The 17,415-nt window shown below is 38.1% G+C and overlaps 1 protein-coding gene across 1 annotated transcript in view; it reads left to right on the top strand.

Annotated features, from left to right (window-relative positions):
* The window catches only part of atg7 (ATG7 autophagy related 7 homolog), a 53,966-nt gene extending 38,578 nt beyond the window's left edge, over positions 1-15,388 (top strand). The window contains exon 19 of the mRNA XM_083892349.1: positions 14,392-15,388. Coding sequence (XP_083748475.1) covers positions 14,392-14,424 — 33 coding nt within the window. The 3' untranslated portion in view covers positions 14,425-15,388. The remainder of the gene's footprint in view (positions 1-14,391) is intronic.
* Positions 15,389-17,415: the final 2,027 nt, after the last annotated feature.

Raw genomic sequence — 17,415 nt, 5'->3', positions numbered from 1 at the left:
TCTGTGTGATCTCTGTCCAGACCGACGTTATTCTGAAGTAAGACATTTGATGTGGGAAGAGTTTTCCTGAACACGAGGAAAGGAGGACGTGCAACATGAGAGGCTCTAATGTCACGTTGAGGTTTTAGGTCACAGAGACCTGCAGTTGTTGTTGCTGTTATTAGTTCTTCCACAATAACACGCGTAAAAAACCTCTCTCACACTGAACACAGGCTTTTCAAACGTGGATGAAGTGGTCGCTGTGCCAAAACAAAAGCAGTCAGTGGAAGTAAAGAAACAACGACATCATCATCATCATCATAGCTCTCAGTGATAATATAACGGTGGCTGCTATTTACGATCACATTAATGAAATGTTACTGAGCGCTGTCCTTTTTACAAAGTAAGGGTCACGACAACCCTTATGGTGTATTTCTACCAAAAATTAGAACAGACGGAGAAGAAATTGGCTTGAAAAGTCTGATTTTAGTCAGACTATGACAATAATTCAGTTTTCTTAATATCTATGTATAAAGCAAGTTGTGTGTGTCTGTCTGTGACAGGCATATCTCGTTGACCATTAGTCAGCTTGCCCTAAGACTTTGGATATGGGTTGAGCATGACCCAATGGTGTGCATCCTTGATTTTCAATTTTTTGGGAGAAATTTTAATTTTCACTGATTTTTCATGCTACACCAGGCATTATCAGCCTGGTGTTGGCTTATCAGCAAAAAATAAAAAGTATCTCGGAATTACTCGAAATTTACCATCATAATAGTCTGCCTCGTCCTGAACAAGGATCCGTCGAAAATATTTGCAAACCTCTTAAGGAATAATTTGAATGAATATTTGAAATTCTGGAAAGGATCCATTTGCCCTGATGCACTTTGACAGTGAGCTGACTTTCTTCTCAAAAACAAAAAGTATCTCGGAATGACTTGAAATTTACCATCACAATAGTCGGCATCGCCCTGAACAAGGATCCCTTGAAAATATTTGCAAACCTCTTAAGGAATATTTTAAATGAATTTTTGAAATTCTGGAAATGATCCATTTGCCCTGATGCACTTTGACAGTGAGTTGACTTTCTTCAAAAAAACAAAAAGTATCTCGGAATGACTCGAAATTTACCATCATAATAGTCTGCATCGCCCTGAACAAGGATCCGTCGAAAATATTTGCAAACCTCTTAAGGAATAATTTTAATGAATATTTGAAGTTCAGGAAATGATCCATTTGCTCTGATGCACTTTGACAGTGAGCTGACTTTCTTCAAAAAAACAAAAAGTTTCTCAGAATGACTTGAAATTTACCATCATAATAGTCTGCATCGCCCTGAACAAGGATCACTTGAAAATATTTACAAACTTCTTAAGGAATATTTTAAATGAATTTTTGAAATTCTGGAAATGATCCATTCGCCCTGATGCACTTTGACAGTGAGCTGACTTTCTTCTCAAAAACAAAAAGTGAAAAATCTTCTTCAGCTCCCACTTTAGGAATACATACTTCCTACGGGGCACAGCACTAGTCATGTAACAAGTTAGTCTTAATCGGACTAACATACCTGAATAATGCGATTCATGGTCTGATTACTCCTGCATGTTAACGCTTAGTCAGACTGGAGTCAGACTTGGACCTAAATGTCCTCCCCTGTCCTCTTTGACTTTGAAGTAGAAGGAGACTGTGCTGTTGCTGGAAATCACACGACGGCTGCGTCTTTCTTCGGTCTTTCCTCCTGCATGTATACGCAAGTTGTCCAGTTGCGTGTCTTAGTCGGACAAAGGCCTTAGCTCAATCAAACTGTGTATGATGCTGACCGGAGCCGATGCAATCCCACATGCCCAAAACCCAGGAGTGAAAGCTGATGAATCACATTCAAATGAGTGAAAAAACTGTTTAAATGCAGGATTTAATAGGCTTTTTGATTAGTTTGGAAATGAGGTATAGGTTTGACAGTAGTGGTAGTTCAATATATGCTGCTCTCTTGACTGTCAACAATATTGCTATTGAGAAAACAGTATAGTCCTTAAGTGGGATGTGAAGATGTTATGAAGGTTGAAGCACTTCTTACATCTTACATCTATCAATGTGTGGAGCTGCTTCTTCAAATGAAGCATGTTTTTTGTATTTTTTTTTTTACTGCCAAGCAATTCCAGCCAAAGCTCTGTTTACTGAGTGGCGTTGTGTGTTCTGCCTGGAGACATTACTTTATTAAACAGAAAGCATTAGAAGCTCAAGAGTCCTTCTGGCATTGTATCGGCTGTATCGTAGTGAACCAAGGTCGGCGTGGAGAACACAGAGGCTCTCTTCACATGCTCTGACATGCATGACCGCAGTGTGTGTGTGTGTGTGTGTGTGTGTGGGGGTGTGTGTGTGTGTGTGTGTGTGTGTGTGTGTGTGTGTGTGTGTGTGTGTGTTCTTGTACTTGAGGCATACTGAGGACCAGTGAGGGTTTTTAACCAACAAAGTGAGGTAATTTTTACGGAGTGAGGACATTTTGGCCGGTCCTCACTTTGTTTTCATTGAAATCACTTCCTTAGGTTGCTATAACATGCTATGTCAATTTGTCAAAAATTTTAATTTTGGACGACTTTTTCTCAAATTTTTGACCATAATTTTTTTTTCAAATTTCTGACCAAATTTTTTTTCTCAAATTTTGGACCAAATTTTTTTTTTCAAATTTTGGACCAAATTTTTTTTTTCAAATTTTGGACCAAATTTTTTTTTTCAAATTTTGGACCAAATTTTTTTTTTCAAATTTCTGACGACATAGTATAGAATGACGTTTTTGTAAAATTTTGGACCAAAAATTGTGTCAATTTTCAATTTTTTTTTCAAATTTTGGGTCAACATTTTTGTTCAAATTTTGGGTCAACATTTTTGTTCAAATTTTGGGTCAACATTTTTTTTTTTTTTTTGGGTCAAAATTTTTTTTCACATTTTGGAAGACATAGTATAGTATGACGTTTTGTCAAATTTTGGACCAAATTTTTTTTGTCAAATTCTTTTTTAAATTTTGGTCGACATAGTATAGTATGACGTTTTTGTAAAATGTTGGACCAAAAATTTAAAAAATAAAATAAAATCGAAAAAGTTTTCCAGCCCTTTTTGCTCTGGGGCTCCACCTGCAGACATTTTATGGTACTGCAACCAGTAGTTCTTTGTAGATGTCATTCACAAAGTAGATATTTGTAATTGTGTTGATTTATAAAGTGGAAATGCTGGTCCTCAGTTTGCAGCAAGTACAAGAATGTGTGTGTGTGTGTGTGCGTGTGTGGTTTAGAGAAACACAGCTTGTGCGGTAGATAAGATGTTTGGTAACTCTGAGAATTAAGATGACCGCAAGTCTTTTTTTAAAACTCATTTGTTTGACTCCTTTAAAGCACTAGCTGTCAGTGAAATTAGTGTCTTATAAGATTTCCTTCTTAAAGAGGGAGAGAGAGAAAAAAAGTGTGATTTGTGAGAGACCATGGCCCCTCAGTGTCTGGTGGTATCTACTGCTGAAAGCACTTAAATTGGCATCAGGTTATTTTTGTGTCTCTTGACTCTGAGCTCGACAACCAATGTTTACAACGCTGTCGCGGCCAATATTAATAAAATCTGGTTATTCCTTATACTTTATTTGAGCGTCACTGTGGCCTTCATGTTCACCTCGTATGTCAGTAAAGGTATTATGTTATTATTTTGATTCTTTGAATGCTTTTTCTAAGTGGTTGTGTGATTTATCTGCTTTCTCAATTTGTTTTTTGGGGAGTTTAAAAATGTGTGCTTAAGTGGATAAGTGAGAATCGTGCGCCATTATACGGTTACAATAGACGTTTAAGGAGACTTTGTTTGTGTTGGAAAATAGACAAGTTGCTAATTAAAGAGGGGGTGAAAAACCACATGAAGGGGAAAAAGCCACATGACTGAAAAACATTCGACTTTCAACAACAGAACACATGAGGCAGCGGCAGTTTTGTTTGTTAACGCCATACTTGTGTTTTTCTATTGGATTCTACGTACGTGGTCATTTCATGAAATTCAATCGGTGGGGAAAGGTTTTAAAACTACTGTTCAAAAGTTTGGGCTCACTTAGAAATGTCCTTATTTTTGAAGGAAAAGCACTTTTTTTAGAATGAATATAACATTAAATGAATCAGAAATACACTCTATACATTGTTAATGTGGTAAACGACTATTCTAGCTGCAAACGTCTGGTTTTTAATAGAATATGTACATAGGTGTATAGAGGCCCATTTCCAGTGTTCTAATGGTACATTGTGTTTGCTAATGGCGTTAGAAGACTATTGGATGATTAGAAAACCCTTGTGCAATGATGTTAGCACAGCTGAAAACAGTTTTGCTGGTTCTTTGACGAAAGGGCAAAATGATTATTTGGAATAAAAAAATCACTATTTCTGATCTTGTCAATGTCTTGACTATATTTTCTATTCATTTTGCAACTCTTTTGATGAATAAAAGTGTAGCTTTCAATGGAAAACGCACACAAAACAATTGTGTAGGTGACCTCAAACTTTTGAACAGAAAATCTCAACGTGAAATGAAGACGGAAAAACCCATTTGTTTAACATCCGTTTGCCTCTCACCTTTGCTTTGAAGCTCTGAAACACCAAAGATCCAGGTCACACCCCCACTTCCCCCCCCCCCTTCATTTCCCTCTGTAATGTAATGGCTTTGACCTTTTACCTTCTCACCCCGCATTAAAACTGCCTCCACCACTGAAATCACCACTCTTGCGGATTCCCGCCACTTTGTGCAGGAATGTCTGAGGGGAATTCAGGAATGTAGTTGGGAATGCTGTGTGCTGCAGCAGCAGCAGCAGCTGGAGCTGGAGCTGGAGCTGTAGCTGTGTGTGTTGGGATGCATGAGCTCATTCTACGGTGCTTAACATGCACTTAACAGCTCCTCTGCTGCAATTACCTGCGTGTGTGTGTGTGTGTGTGTGTGTGTGTGTGTGTGTGTGTGTGTGTGTGTGTGTGTGTGTGTGTGTGTGTGTGTGTGTGTGTGTGTGTGTGTGTGTGTGTGTGTGTGTGTGTGTGTGTGTGTGTTCTTGTACTTGCAGCATACTGAGGACCAGTGAGTGTTTTTGACCAACAAAGTAAGGTAATTTTTACGGAGTGAGGACATTTTGGCCGGTCCTCACTTTGTTTTCATTGAAATCACTTCCTTAGGTTGCTATAACGCTCAATTTGTCAAAAAAAAGGAAAACAATCAGATTTTGGACGACATAGTATAGTATGACGTTTTTGTCAAATTTTCGACCAAACATTTTTGTGTCAAAGATTTTTTTCATTTTGGACGACATAGTATAGCATGACGTTTTTGTCAAATTTTGGATGAAAAATTTTGGGTCAAATTTTTTTGTCAAATTCTGGGCGACATAGTATACGCTTTTGTCCAATTTTGGACAAAACATTTTTTGTCAATTTTTTTTCACATTTTGGACGACAGTATAGTATGACGTTTTTGTCAAATTTTGGACCAAACATTTTTTGTCAAAGATTTTTTTAAATTTTGGACAACATAGTATAGTATGATGTTTTTGTCAAATTTTGGACAAAAAAATTTGCGTCTTTTTTTTTTTTTTTCAAATTCTGGGCGACATAGTATACGCTTTTGTCAAATTTTGGACAAAACATTTTTTGTCAATTTTTTTTTCACATTTTGGACGACAGTATAGTATGACGTTTTTGTCAAATGTTGGACCAAAAAAATTTTTTTCAAATTTTTTTTTTCAAATTTTGGACAACATATTATAGTATGATGTTTTTGTCAAGTTTTGGACAAAAAAAATTGCGTTTTTCTTTTTTTTTTTTTTTTAATTCTGGGCGACATAGTATACACTTTTGTCAAATTTTGGACCAAACATTTTTTGTCAATTTTTTTTTCACATTTTGGACAACATAGTATAGTATGACGTTTTTGTCAAATGTTGGACCAAAAAATTTTTTTCAAATTTTTTTTTTCAAATTTTGGACAACATAGTATAGTATGATGTTTTTGTCCAGTTTTGGACAAAAAAAATTGCGGTTTTTTTTTGTTTTTTTTTTAATTCTGGGCGACATAGTATACGCTTTGTCAAATTTTGGACCAAAAATTAAAAATGAAAAAAAAATGGTAATGCAACCAGTAATTCTTTGTAGATGTCATTCATGAAGTAGATATTTGTAATTGTGTTGATTTTTAAAGTGGAAATGATGGTCCTCACTTTGTCAGCAACCCAGTCCTCAGTATGCAGCAAGTACAAGAATGTGTGTGTGTGTGTGTGTGTGTGTGTGTGATTATTTACAGTCAGTGTGTTAGACTAGACCAATATAGGGTTTTACCACTCTTAACCCTTCACTGTCTTCCCCAGACCAAGATCAGACGCTGAATGTTTGTTTTAGCCAATTACACACGTCCAGAAATGTTTTCACCCTAAATTGCGCAAGAACTGTTAGACAGATGAATAATTAGGGCTTTAAATAGACTCGTTGCCACCCTGCTACGAAAACCCACAAAATACAAAACAGCTCTCTTTTTAAGCCAGTGTTGGTTTGAGCTTAGTTAGTCTTTTTTTTTAAATGCACATAATATGCTGTCAGCGACACACACAAACATACACAGATACACAAACCCCCGCTTGTGCATATACACTGAACCACATTATGTTATTATTATAGTGCACTTTGTAATTAGGACGTGTGAGGATTCCACTAAACCACATAAGAGAACTGATGGGATGGATATTAACATACACATCAGTGTATTAAGACTCAACCATACATAAAATATCAAAATATCATTTTAGATGAATTAGTGTCTTGATCTATTCACAATCGTGTTCTACAGACTTTGTTTCTCGCAGATCTGCGCCAATATCACACAGTTATCATTTTAAAATGTGTTGTTTTCTTTATGAAAATGAGAATAATGATATGATATTTCGCAAAATTAGATATTTATTCAAAGTCGTTCAGCCCCAGCGTGGCACTTAATAAATAATTTAAAGTGCAGTACTGTGTGGTGTTCTGCTAGCACTGACTGTTTTGTGTCGTATTTAAGCCTCCGACCACTAGTTGGCAGCATGTTTTTCGTCATTAGACTCCCTCCCCCTCCTTTCACTCCTCTCATTAATCAAAGAAGAAGAAGAACTGCTTACGTATGTCAAATCGCAACTAAAATTCTGTTATTTTGCACTACATTTATTCAAATGAACATTTCCATGTGAAGGTATGTCACTGATTGAAGCCTCAGGGTCATTTTCACAAACACACTATTATTTTGATGTTACTTAGTTGTCATTTTACCTCCTTATGACTTTTGTAATTAGGATGTTGTTTACCATTATATCCTCCCCCCATAACAATACAATACTATCACCATTCTCTTACTCATCTGTAAAAGAAAGTGTTACACAATCTTCTCCTGTTTTATCTGCATCAACATAGTTTGAATAAAGTCCAAAAGCGGAAAAGCCCGAGGGTTATTTTTTTCTTCTTTTTTTCTGCGCAGATGAAAGGCTCATGATCCAGATAAACCGGATTAGGTTTATTCCCTCAGTTGCACCTCAGGTGATTTTTAGACCTTATCACACCTTTGTTCTTCAAAGTGATGCCATTTCACAGCTGAATACTCTTCCACGCCGGAACCTGAATCGGCAGAACGGCGGCGACACTGTGTGTGTGTGTGTGTGTGTGTGTGTGTGTGTGTGTGTGTGTGTGTGTGTGTGTGTGTGTGTGTGTGTGTGTGTGTGTGTGTGTGTGTGTGTGTGTGTGTGTGTGTGTGTGTGTGTGTGTGTGTGTGTGTGTGTGTGTGTGTGTGTGTGTGTGTGCTATTGTCGTTGTTCAGGTTCTTTCCAAAGTGTTTCCAAAGAAATGAAAAGAAGATTCAAGGGAAAGTGAGAGTGTCACATTTATTTTAAACTACCTACATGTTGTGGGATAAAACTTAAAAAAAAACATGTATATATACGCTACCTTTCGAAAGTTTGGGGTCACCTATACATTCTTTCTTAAAAGTAACCAGACGTTTGCAGCTAGAATAGTCGTTTACCACATCAACAATGTATAGAGTGTATTTCTGATTCATCTAATATTATATTCATTGAAAAAAAGTGATTTTTCTTTCAAAAATAAGGACATTTCTAAGTGAGCCCAAACTTTTGAACGGTAGTGTATTTTTGCACATTTACACACTTTTGTACATTTAAGCCGTGACGGAAACGATGAACAATGCATAAAACCATCGTTATCTTTGCCGTTCCCCCGTAAAGACGCCATCGGGTTAGGGTTAGTACATGTAGTACATATGCCAGGACTGTAGGTTGCACTGTAGCGTTACACCAAAAAAACAGAGAAGAAGATGAGTCAGGAAAAAGAAAGGGAAATAATGGTTAAAATTTTGTGCCATTTCCATGTGTAAATTTAGTGAAATTACAGAGCCCCGGCCACTTTTCTTTCTTTTTTTTTTAAAAAGACGACTAGCAACAAATCTCCAGACGGCCCCTTAGCCCTGAGGGACTCCTCTGATCCTCTGAGAGGAGATGAAAGAGGAAGCATCCACCCCTTCATTAACATGAATCATCAAATGCAAGCACCCCGGCTGACAGATGTTAAATCATCATGATAGAAGAAATAAGACATTTTCACGGCTGTGAAGTCTGAACTAAAGTGCAGTGTATTCAAGTGTTCTACAGACGATTAGGATTCATCAGGGTGACTTTTGTCAGGAAAGTCAAAACGAGCCAAAAGTATCTCAGAATGACTTGAAATTTACCATCATAATAGTCGGTATGGCCCTGAACAAGGATCAGTCAAAAGTATTTGCAAACCTCTTAAGGAATAATTTAAATGAATTTTTGAAATTCAGGAAATAATCAATTTACCCTGATGCACTTTGACAGTCAGCTGACTTTCTTCAAAAAAAAAAAAAAGTATCTCGGAATGACTTGAAATTTACCATCATAATAGTCGGCATCGCCCTGAACAAGGATCCATTGAAAATATTTGCAAACCTCTTAAGGAATAATTTTAATGAATTTTTGAAATTCAGGAAATAATCCATTTGCCCTGATGCACTTTGACAGTGAGCTGAGTTTGGTCTCAAAAAAAAATATATCTCGGAATGACTTGAAATTTACCATCATAATAGTCGGCATCGCCCTGAACAAGGATCCGTTCGAAAATATTAGCAAACCTCTTAAGGAATAATTTTAATGATTTTTTTTGAAATTCAGGAAATAATCCATTTGCCCTGATGCACTTTGACAGTGAGCTGACTTTTTTTCAAAAAAAAAAAAAGTATGTTGAAATGACTTGACATATGCTATAATAATAGTCGGCATCGCCCTGAACAAGGATCCGTTGAAAATATTTGCAAACCTCTTAAGGAATAATTTTAAATGATTTTTTGAAATTCAGGAAATAATCCATTTGCCCTGATGCACTTTGACAATGAGCTGACTTTTTTTTTTTTTTTTTTTAATTAAGATGAATAAATGAATCAAAAAGTACCAAGTTTTAAAATCATCCACATATAAGCAGCCAATGCTTGATATAATATGCAGCAGAAATAAATAAAAATGGTCAAATTAAGTTTAAACTTGGCAGCGGGGGCCTTTTTTTTTTTTTTTTTTTTCTTAAACGTTGTGGCTGGTTTTATAAAACTCTTCACCAAACAAATGGAGTCAGCGTGGTGGAGGTTTCCACGAGTCTGTCCAGATCACAGCCCTGCATGACCGTGCACCTCACACCCATTTTTAATGACTGATACCAGTCACTCAAAGTCCTTTCAGCTTTGTGTAAACTTTTTTTTTTTTTTTTTTTTGTGAAGCCTCCATTCACGTGGGCAGGATTCCTGGTTTCTCCTCCGCATACAGTCACCATTGTATCCAGCAGCCATAAACCACGTCACTCTGTGTGGTCTCCACTAATTGCATATCAGATGGAGCCAGTTCTCCGTGATGAAAGCTTGACTCTGCGCTTTGTGCTTTGGTGTCAAGCTCCAGTATGTAAAGCAGATGTGCGTTTAATAGCTGAGCTCATCAGCGGTCGTGTACCGCTGCTTTTTAAGGTTGGATTTCCACTGTGGAGGCCACACACACGTTCAGATGTATTCTTGTAAGCTTGGCTTGGTGTGTTTTTATCAGCGCGCCTGAGGATCAACACCCCCCCCTGAGCCGGTGTGTGTGTGTGTGTTGCCCGGAACTGGAAATGTTCCTGAAATGGCACTAATCTCTCTTTAGTTGAACTAAACTGTGATGCCGCGCAGCAAGTGCATGGTAGTTTTGTGGTATCACTTTTTACCCAGAAGCGGGTGCTTTTGTCTCAGAGTCTGCAGACTATAGCGGAGTAAATATTGCTTCAAACCCCCCTCATGCTGAGGCTTGTGCTGTATGTGTGTGTGTTTGTGTGTGTGTGTGTGTGTGTGTGACACATTAATCAGCAGCAGCACAGAGGTTGGCTGCAGCTTCAGCGGCTAAAACCTTTTTCATATCTGATCACATCCCCCAGCTTTAGTGCCTGGGTCGTACGTGTCACGTTGGCTGCTGCCCAGCTGATTGTGAACACAAACGCATTCACGCGACGATTACACGCAGCTCAGTCGTGGACTTTATGAAACATCCAGCGGGGGGAGCTTCTGTTGTTGTTGTTGTTGTTGTTTTTATTTCCTAACCTGAAGGTCCTGAAGTGATAAGGCTGCTTCAAAGTTAAAGACGATGTCAGTGATTGTGTTTCTGCCAATCCCTTTGAGCTGCTGTCATGGTGTGTGTGTGTGTGTGTGTGTGTGTGTGTGTGTGTGTGTGTGTGTGTGTGTGTGTGTGTGTGTGTGTGTGTGTGTGTGTGTGTGTGTGTGTGTGTGTGTGTGTGTGTGTGTGTGTGTGTGTGTGTGTGTGTGTGTGTGTAGTGTGAGGGTCAGCCACTCAGAGGAAGTATCATCCAGATTATAGGGCCAGATTATAACAATTAACAATTTGTCTTCATTTATTTCCCAACTATGATTTGAAGTCTTTAGTCTTTCAAATCAAATGTGTATACACATATATATGTGTGTGTGCGTGTGTATGTAGATATGTGTGTATATCTGTATGTATATGTATGTGTATAGTATATATATGTATGTATGTATGTGTATATATGTATGTCTATATATATATATGTGTGTGTATGTATGTAGATATGTGTGTATATCTGTATATATATGTATGTATGTGTATAGTATATATATGTATGTATGTACTGTATGTCTATATATATATGTGTGTGTGTGTATATATATGTGTGTGTGTATATATATATCCATATATATGTGTATGTGTATTTATATATATATATATATGTGTGTATATATATATATGTGTGTATGTATATATATGTGTGTATGTATGTATGTATGTCTATATATGTGTGTGTATATATATATATATTTAATTTAAGCATAAACAAACAACAAGTTTAATAGCCAGGAGAGAAACATTATCTGAAGATGTAGACAAAAGTCTAAAAGTTTTAAAATCCACTAAAAACAGGGCCAAAGCTGGTAAACGTGTATATTTATTGAGCAATAAATAAAAGTAAGAGCTGGGAATCACAGTTTACCTCACGATACTATACACGATAGCAATAATATCACAACACTACGATTCTGTGACAATCATCAATATATCAAAACATCTGCGATGAGTAAAAAAAGTGCAGGATTTCTCTGTTTATTCTCTGAGAACAGAGTTCGTAAAATCTCTCTGTGTTGAATGTGGACGGAGCATCTCTTAACGCAGCTTTATCCCACTGATTTTGATTCACCGATTTGCCCTGGTGTGTCCATTATCGAGTATTGCACGACGATATATCGCGAAACCGATATATTGAGCCTAAGTATACAATATATAATCATATTAAATACAAACATGGATCGTCTTTGCATTGGATTTCAGTCTTCTTCAAATAAGCAGTGTTTTTTTAGTTTTTTTTTAATTTCCCCTCACATTCAGTTCCACATAATTTGTTGTTAACCTTCAAAGGTCATTTATTTTTCCAGATACCTGCACATGCTTCGCTGCCACAGTAACACGTGGTTGAGAAACATCCCAGGTATTAAGTAGTGCAGTAAAGTAGTTTCAGTGGCCTCACTTTGCTGGAGCTCTTCAGGTTACATAAGGCCTCCTCTCTCCCCCCCCCCCTTTGGATCGCCTCCTTTTTTTTTTTGCTGCCCCCGCTTCTCTTTCATTGGGCAACAAAAGATTTCTGAAAACACACACACACGCCATCAGAGCAGCGTGGCAGACTTCCAGCGAGGGGCTCCAGTGTCGCTTGGTTTCAAAGAGCTCTTTGCTCTGCGTCCCCCCTTTTGATGCTCGACTCCCCAGCAGCAGTGGAGCAGAAAAGCCGAGCGTCCGAGCTTTGATATGAATTTGTCCCCGATTCTCCACGCTGCCCCGCAAACTCGGAGCAAAAGAAAAAAAATCCGCTCGTCGCCTTGCCTGACTGTCGGGATGTTAACATGAAAATGATCGTTTTAATTTAATAAAGGTCAGCGACAGGTTCGGCAGCTTTTGCTGCACAAATGACTTCACACAGAAAATTCAAATGTAAAATACAAGCAAGTCCAGTTTGTGTGTGTGAGCATCGATATACAACAAAAACTTAAAGCTGAAGTAACCCTTAGTGCTCACGAGGCACGGATCTGTGCCGCAGGTGCACCCTCTGTAACACAACTCCTTATATGGACATCCTGGGTGTGTGTACTGTCTGTAGGTCACATTATTCAGGCTTTAAAAAGTGCATTTTTTGAGTCAGTTATGATTCATTTTATATTGCGTTTTTTAGTCGTGATATAAAGTAGCGACAGTTGTGCAGAAGTCACAAAATAGACCCGTGTTTCTTTCCTTTTTGTTCATAAAAATGAGCGTAGTATTTCCAAATTTCACAAATTCAATCTGATTTTTAAAGATTTTGAGTACTTTTTGCTCAATATAGTTGGTGAAAATGATTTATTTTTTCCTCAGATTGCCTATAGGTTGTGCTGAAAAAAGAATATAAGACACTCTATATTGCACATTCTTATAACCTCTGTATATTCTGTATGTTTTAACAAAGTAATGGAACAAAAACTGGCAAAATTCTGTGTGTGTTCTAAGTGTTAAAAATGACACCAAAGATGATCTCGTCGTCGCTGAGTTAAGTTGCTGGATGTTTTTGCTGATGGATTGATGTTCTCTGTGTGTCAAAACGCTTCAATAACTTTTTTGTATTTCACAAGTTTCTTCATATAATGGGTCTTTGTGTGTGTGTGAGTGTGTGTGTGGTTTTGGCAGCATCACATTCTATTCCATTTTCTTTCAGTTGTACTTGTTTCACTGGAATTCCCAATTTCTTGCGAGTGCTGAAGCAGTTTGTTTAAATAATGCTGCAAGTATGTGTGAAAACTCTCTCTTCCTGTGTGTGTGTGTGTGTGTGTGTAGGCCCGTGTGTGTGTGTGTGTGTTGTGTGAGAAACATTCCAGTGTTAGAGGTATGTGAATTACGTCTTACAGAGCGAGAATGTGAAGAATCTGCTGCCATGAGAAGGCCACTGTTGTTTACTGACGCAGTACTGTGAAGGAGGTTCCACGTGTGTGTGTGTGTGTGTGTGTGTGTGTGTGTGTGTGTGTGAGAGAGACCTCTCTATGGTTGTGAGGACAGATTCTGGTTCTTCAAAACCCTCATTGTGTGGACGTTTTAGCATCTCGAGCAGCAGATTTTAAGGGCTTTTTTTGAGGGTCAAGATCAGTTTAAGTGTTCGGTTAAGACTCTTTTGGGGAAACAAAAATAGACTTCTCTTGTCATTTGCTCATTAGTTTGATTAGTTAGTATTAGAAAGTCAGAATTGTGATATTAAAGGAAAAAAAATCAGAATTCTGAGATTAACGGAGATCAGAATTCTGAGATTAACGAAAAAGTCCGAATTCTAAAATTCAAGAAAGTCAGGAATTCTGGGTTTAAAGAAAAAGTCAGAATTTGAGGAAAAAGTCAGGAATTCGGGTATTAAAGTCAGAATTTCAAGATTAAAGAAGGTCAGAATTTTGGGATTATTGAAAGTCAGAATTCTGATATTGAAGAAATAGTCGGAATTGTGAGATTAACGGAAAAAGTCAGATTCTGGGATTAAAGAAAATCAGAATTGTGAGATTAAAGTCAGATTCTGAGACTTATTCAGCCATTTTTTAATTTTTTTCAATTCTTGTGGCACTAATACTCTATATAAAACAGCGTTGTAACAAGAAAATCCATAAAAAACAGTTTGTGGAGGTTATGATGACCTTGTTTCACTGACTGAATCTACAGCTCGTATAAAAGAGACTGTTTTTGATGATGAGAAATTGTCTGAAAATCATCCGTCGTCTGAATGGATTGTTAATTTCAAAAACATATTTTTTGTGTGTCATCAGATTTGGGACATGAGCGACGACGAGAGCATCTGAAGGACGAGAACAAAAACCCGGAGCGGATGAACTGAGTGAGTCACCGACTCCGGCTCTGCGGACACAGCAACAGTGAACACAGTCATTAAAGTATATTCCCCCAAAAACAAGCTTCATAATAATAACTATTTAAGACATTTTGATTCAATGTAAGAGTTCTGTGTTTTAAAAAATATATATAATAATGATAAGCGGCACAATAATGTGATCGAGATGGAGCCGCTTCTTTGAAACACTCCACATTTCTATTTGGTCTGTGTTTAAGTATCTGCTTCACTGGACTGAACCGTCGCAGGTTCACCATCATCAGTGCATGTCATGGATTTGCTAAAGAGCCTCTTTGGCTTTGACGAGCGACATCTGCTCACTCGTTCAGTTTGGAGAGAGAGAGCTTCTGACCATTTTATGGAAAAAAAACAAAACAAACACGGTCGTCGACAACTGGGCAAATCCATCCATACATCTCCCTGTGGTGTTTACTGGTGACGGCTCTATATACAGTAGTTAATACTAAAACCAGCTTTGTTTGTTTCTGGGAGAAATCACGCGCAGATGTTAACGTACGATGCCCACAAATCACGGACTGGTTGTTACGACTAAACACTTAAATCCGACAGAACTAACAATAGAAACAGAAGGTCTTCGTTTTCTTCATGTGCTTGTCTGTATATTCTTTCTTTCTTTCTTTTTTTTTGTATTTTATTCGCTCTGAACGCTCTCTGTGTTTGATCTGCTAACATAATGTTTTAAAAAGCAGCTGCTTTTGGTGAGACTTAAAGACGGTGATTAGCGCAATTTTGAAATAAGACACTGAAGTCTAAATCGTGAGGAAAAGGAAGAATTTACAAATACAATTACACAGTTTAGACGTTCGCCTCCAGATTTGTCCTCACACGAGATTAAACTCAGGATTGCGAATCCTCAGAATGATTCCTTCCTTCTCTCAAGAGCGTTTGTTTTTTTTGGGCCCTGATTCTGTTACGTTTTGACCACGGAGCTGAAATAAAGTATACGTCTTACACCATTTTGTTGCTGCCGAATCGTGTTTTTATCTTTCACTATCACACGTCCTGTAGTTTATTTGATTCCGTGTGAATCTTTACACCCGTTTTGTTCCCCAAATATAACCATCACACAACAACGAGACACACAAGCACACACACCGACTGTGGTTTAAAAGCACTTTATTGTTCATCAAGGCTACTTTACGTACAAAAAAGGTGGCCCTGCCAAAACCTTTTGAGTAGGAGGAGACACAGAGCCACAAAATCCACTTGTTGTTTTCGTAATACACTTCTCTTTTTTTGTCTTACAGTTCAGAGTATTACTACCACTAAGTACATGCTACTTCCACTTCAAACAAGAACCTGGAAAACGTGGTACGAGTCGCTGGTAAAAGACCTCTTTTGATTTGCATCTGCACAGTTTACAGACGTTAAAAAATGGCGTCCAGATGGGAAACCGAGTCCTAGCTCCGGCCTCGCTGAGAGGTGACGGTGAAGCAGACGACCTTGAGCACGAGATACGAAGGACGTGTCGGAAGGGGAAGGGGCTATTTCAGATTTAGTTCCCGTCTGTAAACCAAAAATCAGTCATTAAATGACACCATTTCACGATGCAGTGGTGGGTTTTCCACTCTGGTCCCAGCTCGACTCGACTCGCCGCGGCGCGATTTAGGTTGATTTTCCACGCCAAACGTGGGCGGAGTCGTCGCCGCACGGCTGCGTGAAACTGCCGTGACTTTGTTTTACACGCAAAACGAGTGACTGAATCATTAGAATCGGTTCGTTAAAAGGATTTGTTCAGTACTTCCTCCATGACCAGCAGGGTTTGCGATCAACACCAGACTCCTCTGCTAAATACTGAGATTTTAGACATTTCACTGCTAATTATAGGAGATTAACGCACGTTTTTTTAAAGGATTTTAAGTCATTTTAACTGATCTACAGTTCGGCATTGTTCGGCTTGATTCTGGTGTCTCTTCCTGTGACGACACTCTGAACAATCAGTGGCCGACAGTCTGGTAGTATGCTAGTGGAAAGGCGAATCGAGCCGGTGGAAACACGCTATATTGTGTCTGCTAGACTTGGTTCCCAGCTGTAAAACACAAGCAGGGTTTGCGATCAACACCAGACTCCTCTGCTAAATACTGAGATTTTAGACATTTCACTGCTAATTCTTGGAGATTAACGCACATTTTTTAAAGGATTTTAAGTCTTTTTAACCGATCTCAAGCATTGTTCGGCTTGATTCTGGTGTCTGACATCCCTTCCTGTGACGACACTCTGCCCAATCGGTGGCCGGCAGTCTGGCGACGTAACTACTCGGCTCGTTTGGAACCTCGCCAAAAAAAAGGTACTATGCTAGTGGAAAAGCAAGGCCGAGGCGAGTTGAGTCGAGCCGGTGGAAACACGCCATATCGTGCCCGCTAGCCCAAAGTTGACAATGATCTTTCAACGTCCAATGGAAATGTTTGGGATAATAAAAATTCACTGGGCTAGCGGCAAAAACATGCAAAGTCTTTTCTGCTCACAAGTGAAATCTTTTGTTCGGGCGTCTCGAAACGTCACACGACGGACAAAAAAAAAATCACATTTTTAAAACATCGTGGACCAACAATGGAAGTAGCGATTGTCACCGACACACACACACACACACACACACCAGTGGCTCTTTTTTCGTGGTTTCGTAACGTTTACTGTGCTCCTGCACTTGAACCTTTTACTCTAACATGACAAACTCTATATAAACAAAAAAGATCAACTTTTTTTTTCACAAAAAAAAAAGAAAAAAAAAAAAAAAGGAAAATGCAAATGATTACAATATAAGGACAGGAAAACAAACAACAAAACAATTAAATAGCTACATATCATTAACAAATTAATTGTTCCTCGAAAAATACCTACGATTTTTTTCTCTGTACATTCGTTACGCACAGCGTAATGATGGTCTTATAGTTACCTATTATAAAAAAGTATTTTTTTTTTATTA

This window comes from Microchirus variegatus (genome assembly GCF_963457635.1).
Source record: "Microchirus variegatus genome assembly, chromosome: 7".
Taxonomy (NCBI): Eukaryota; Metazoa; Chordata; class Actinopteri; order Pleuronectiformes; family Soleidae; genus Microchirus; species Microchirus variegatus.
This window is presented reverse-complemented; position numbering and strand designations above follow the sequence as displayed.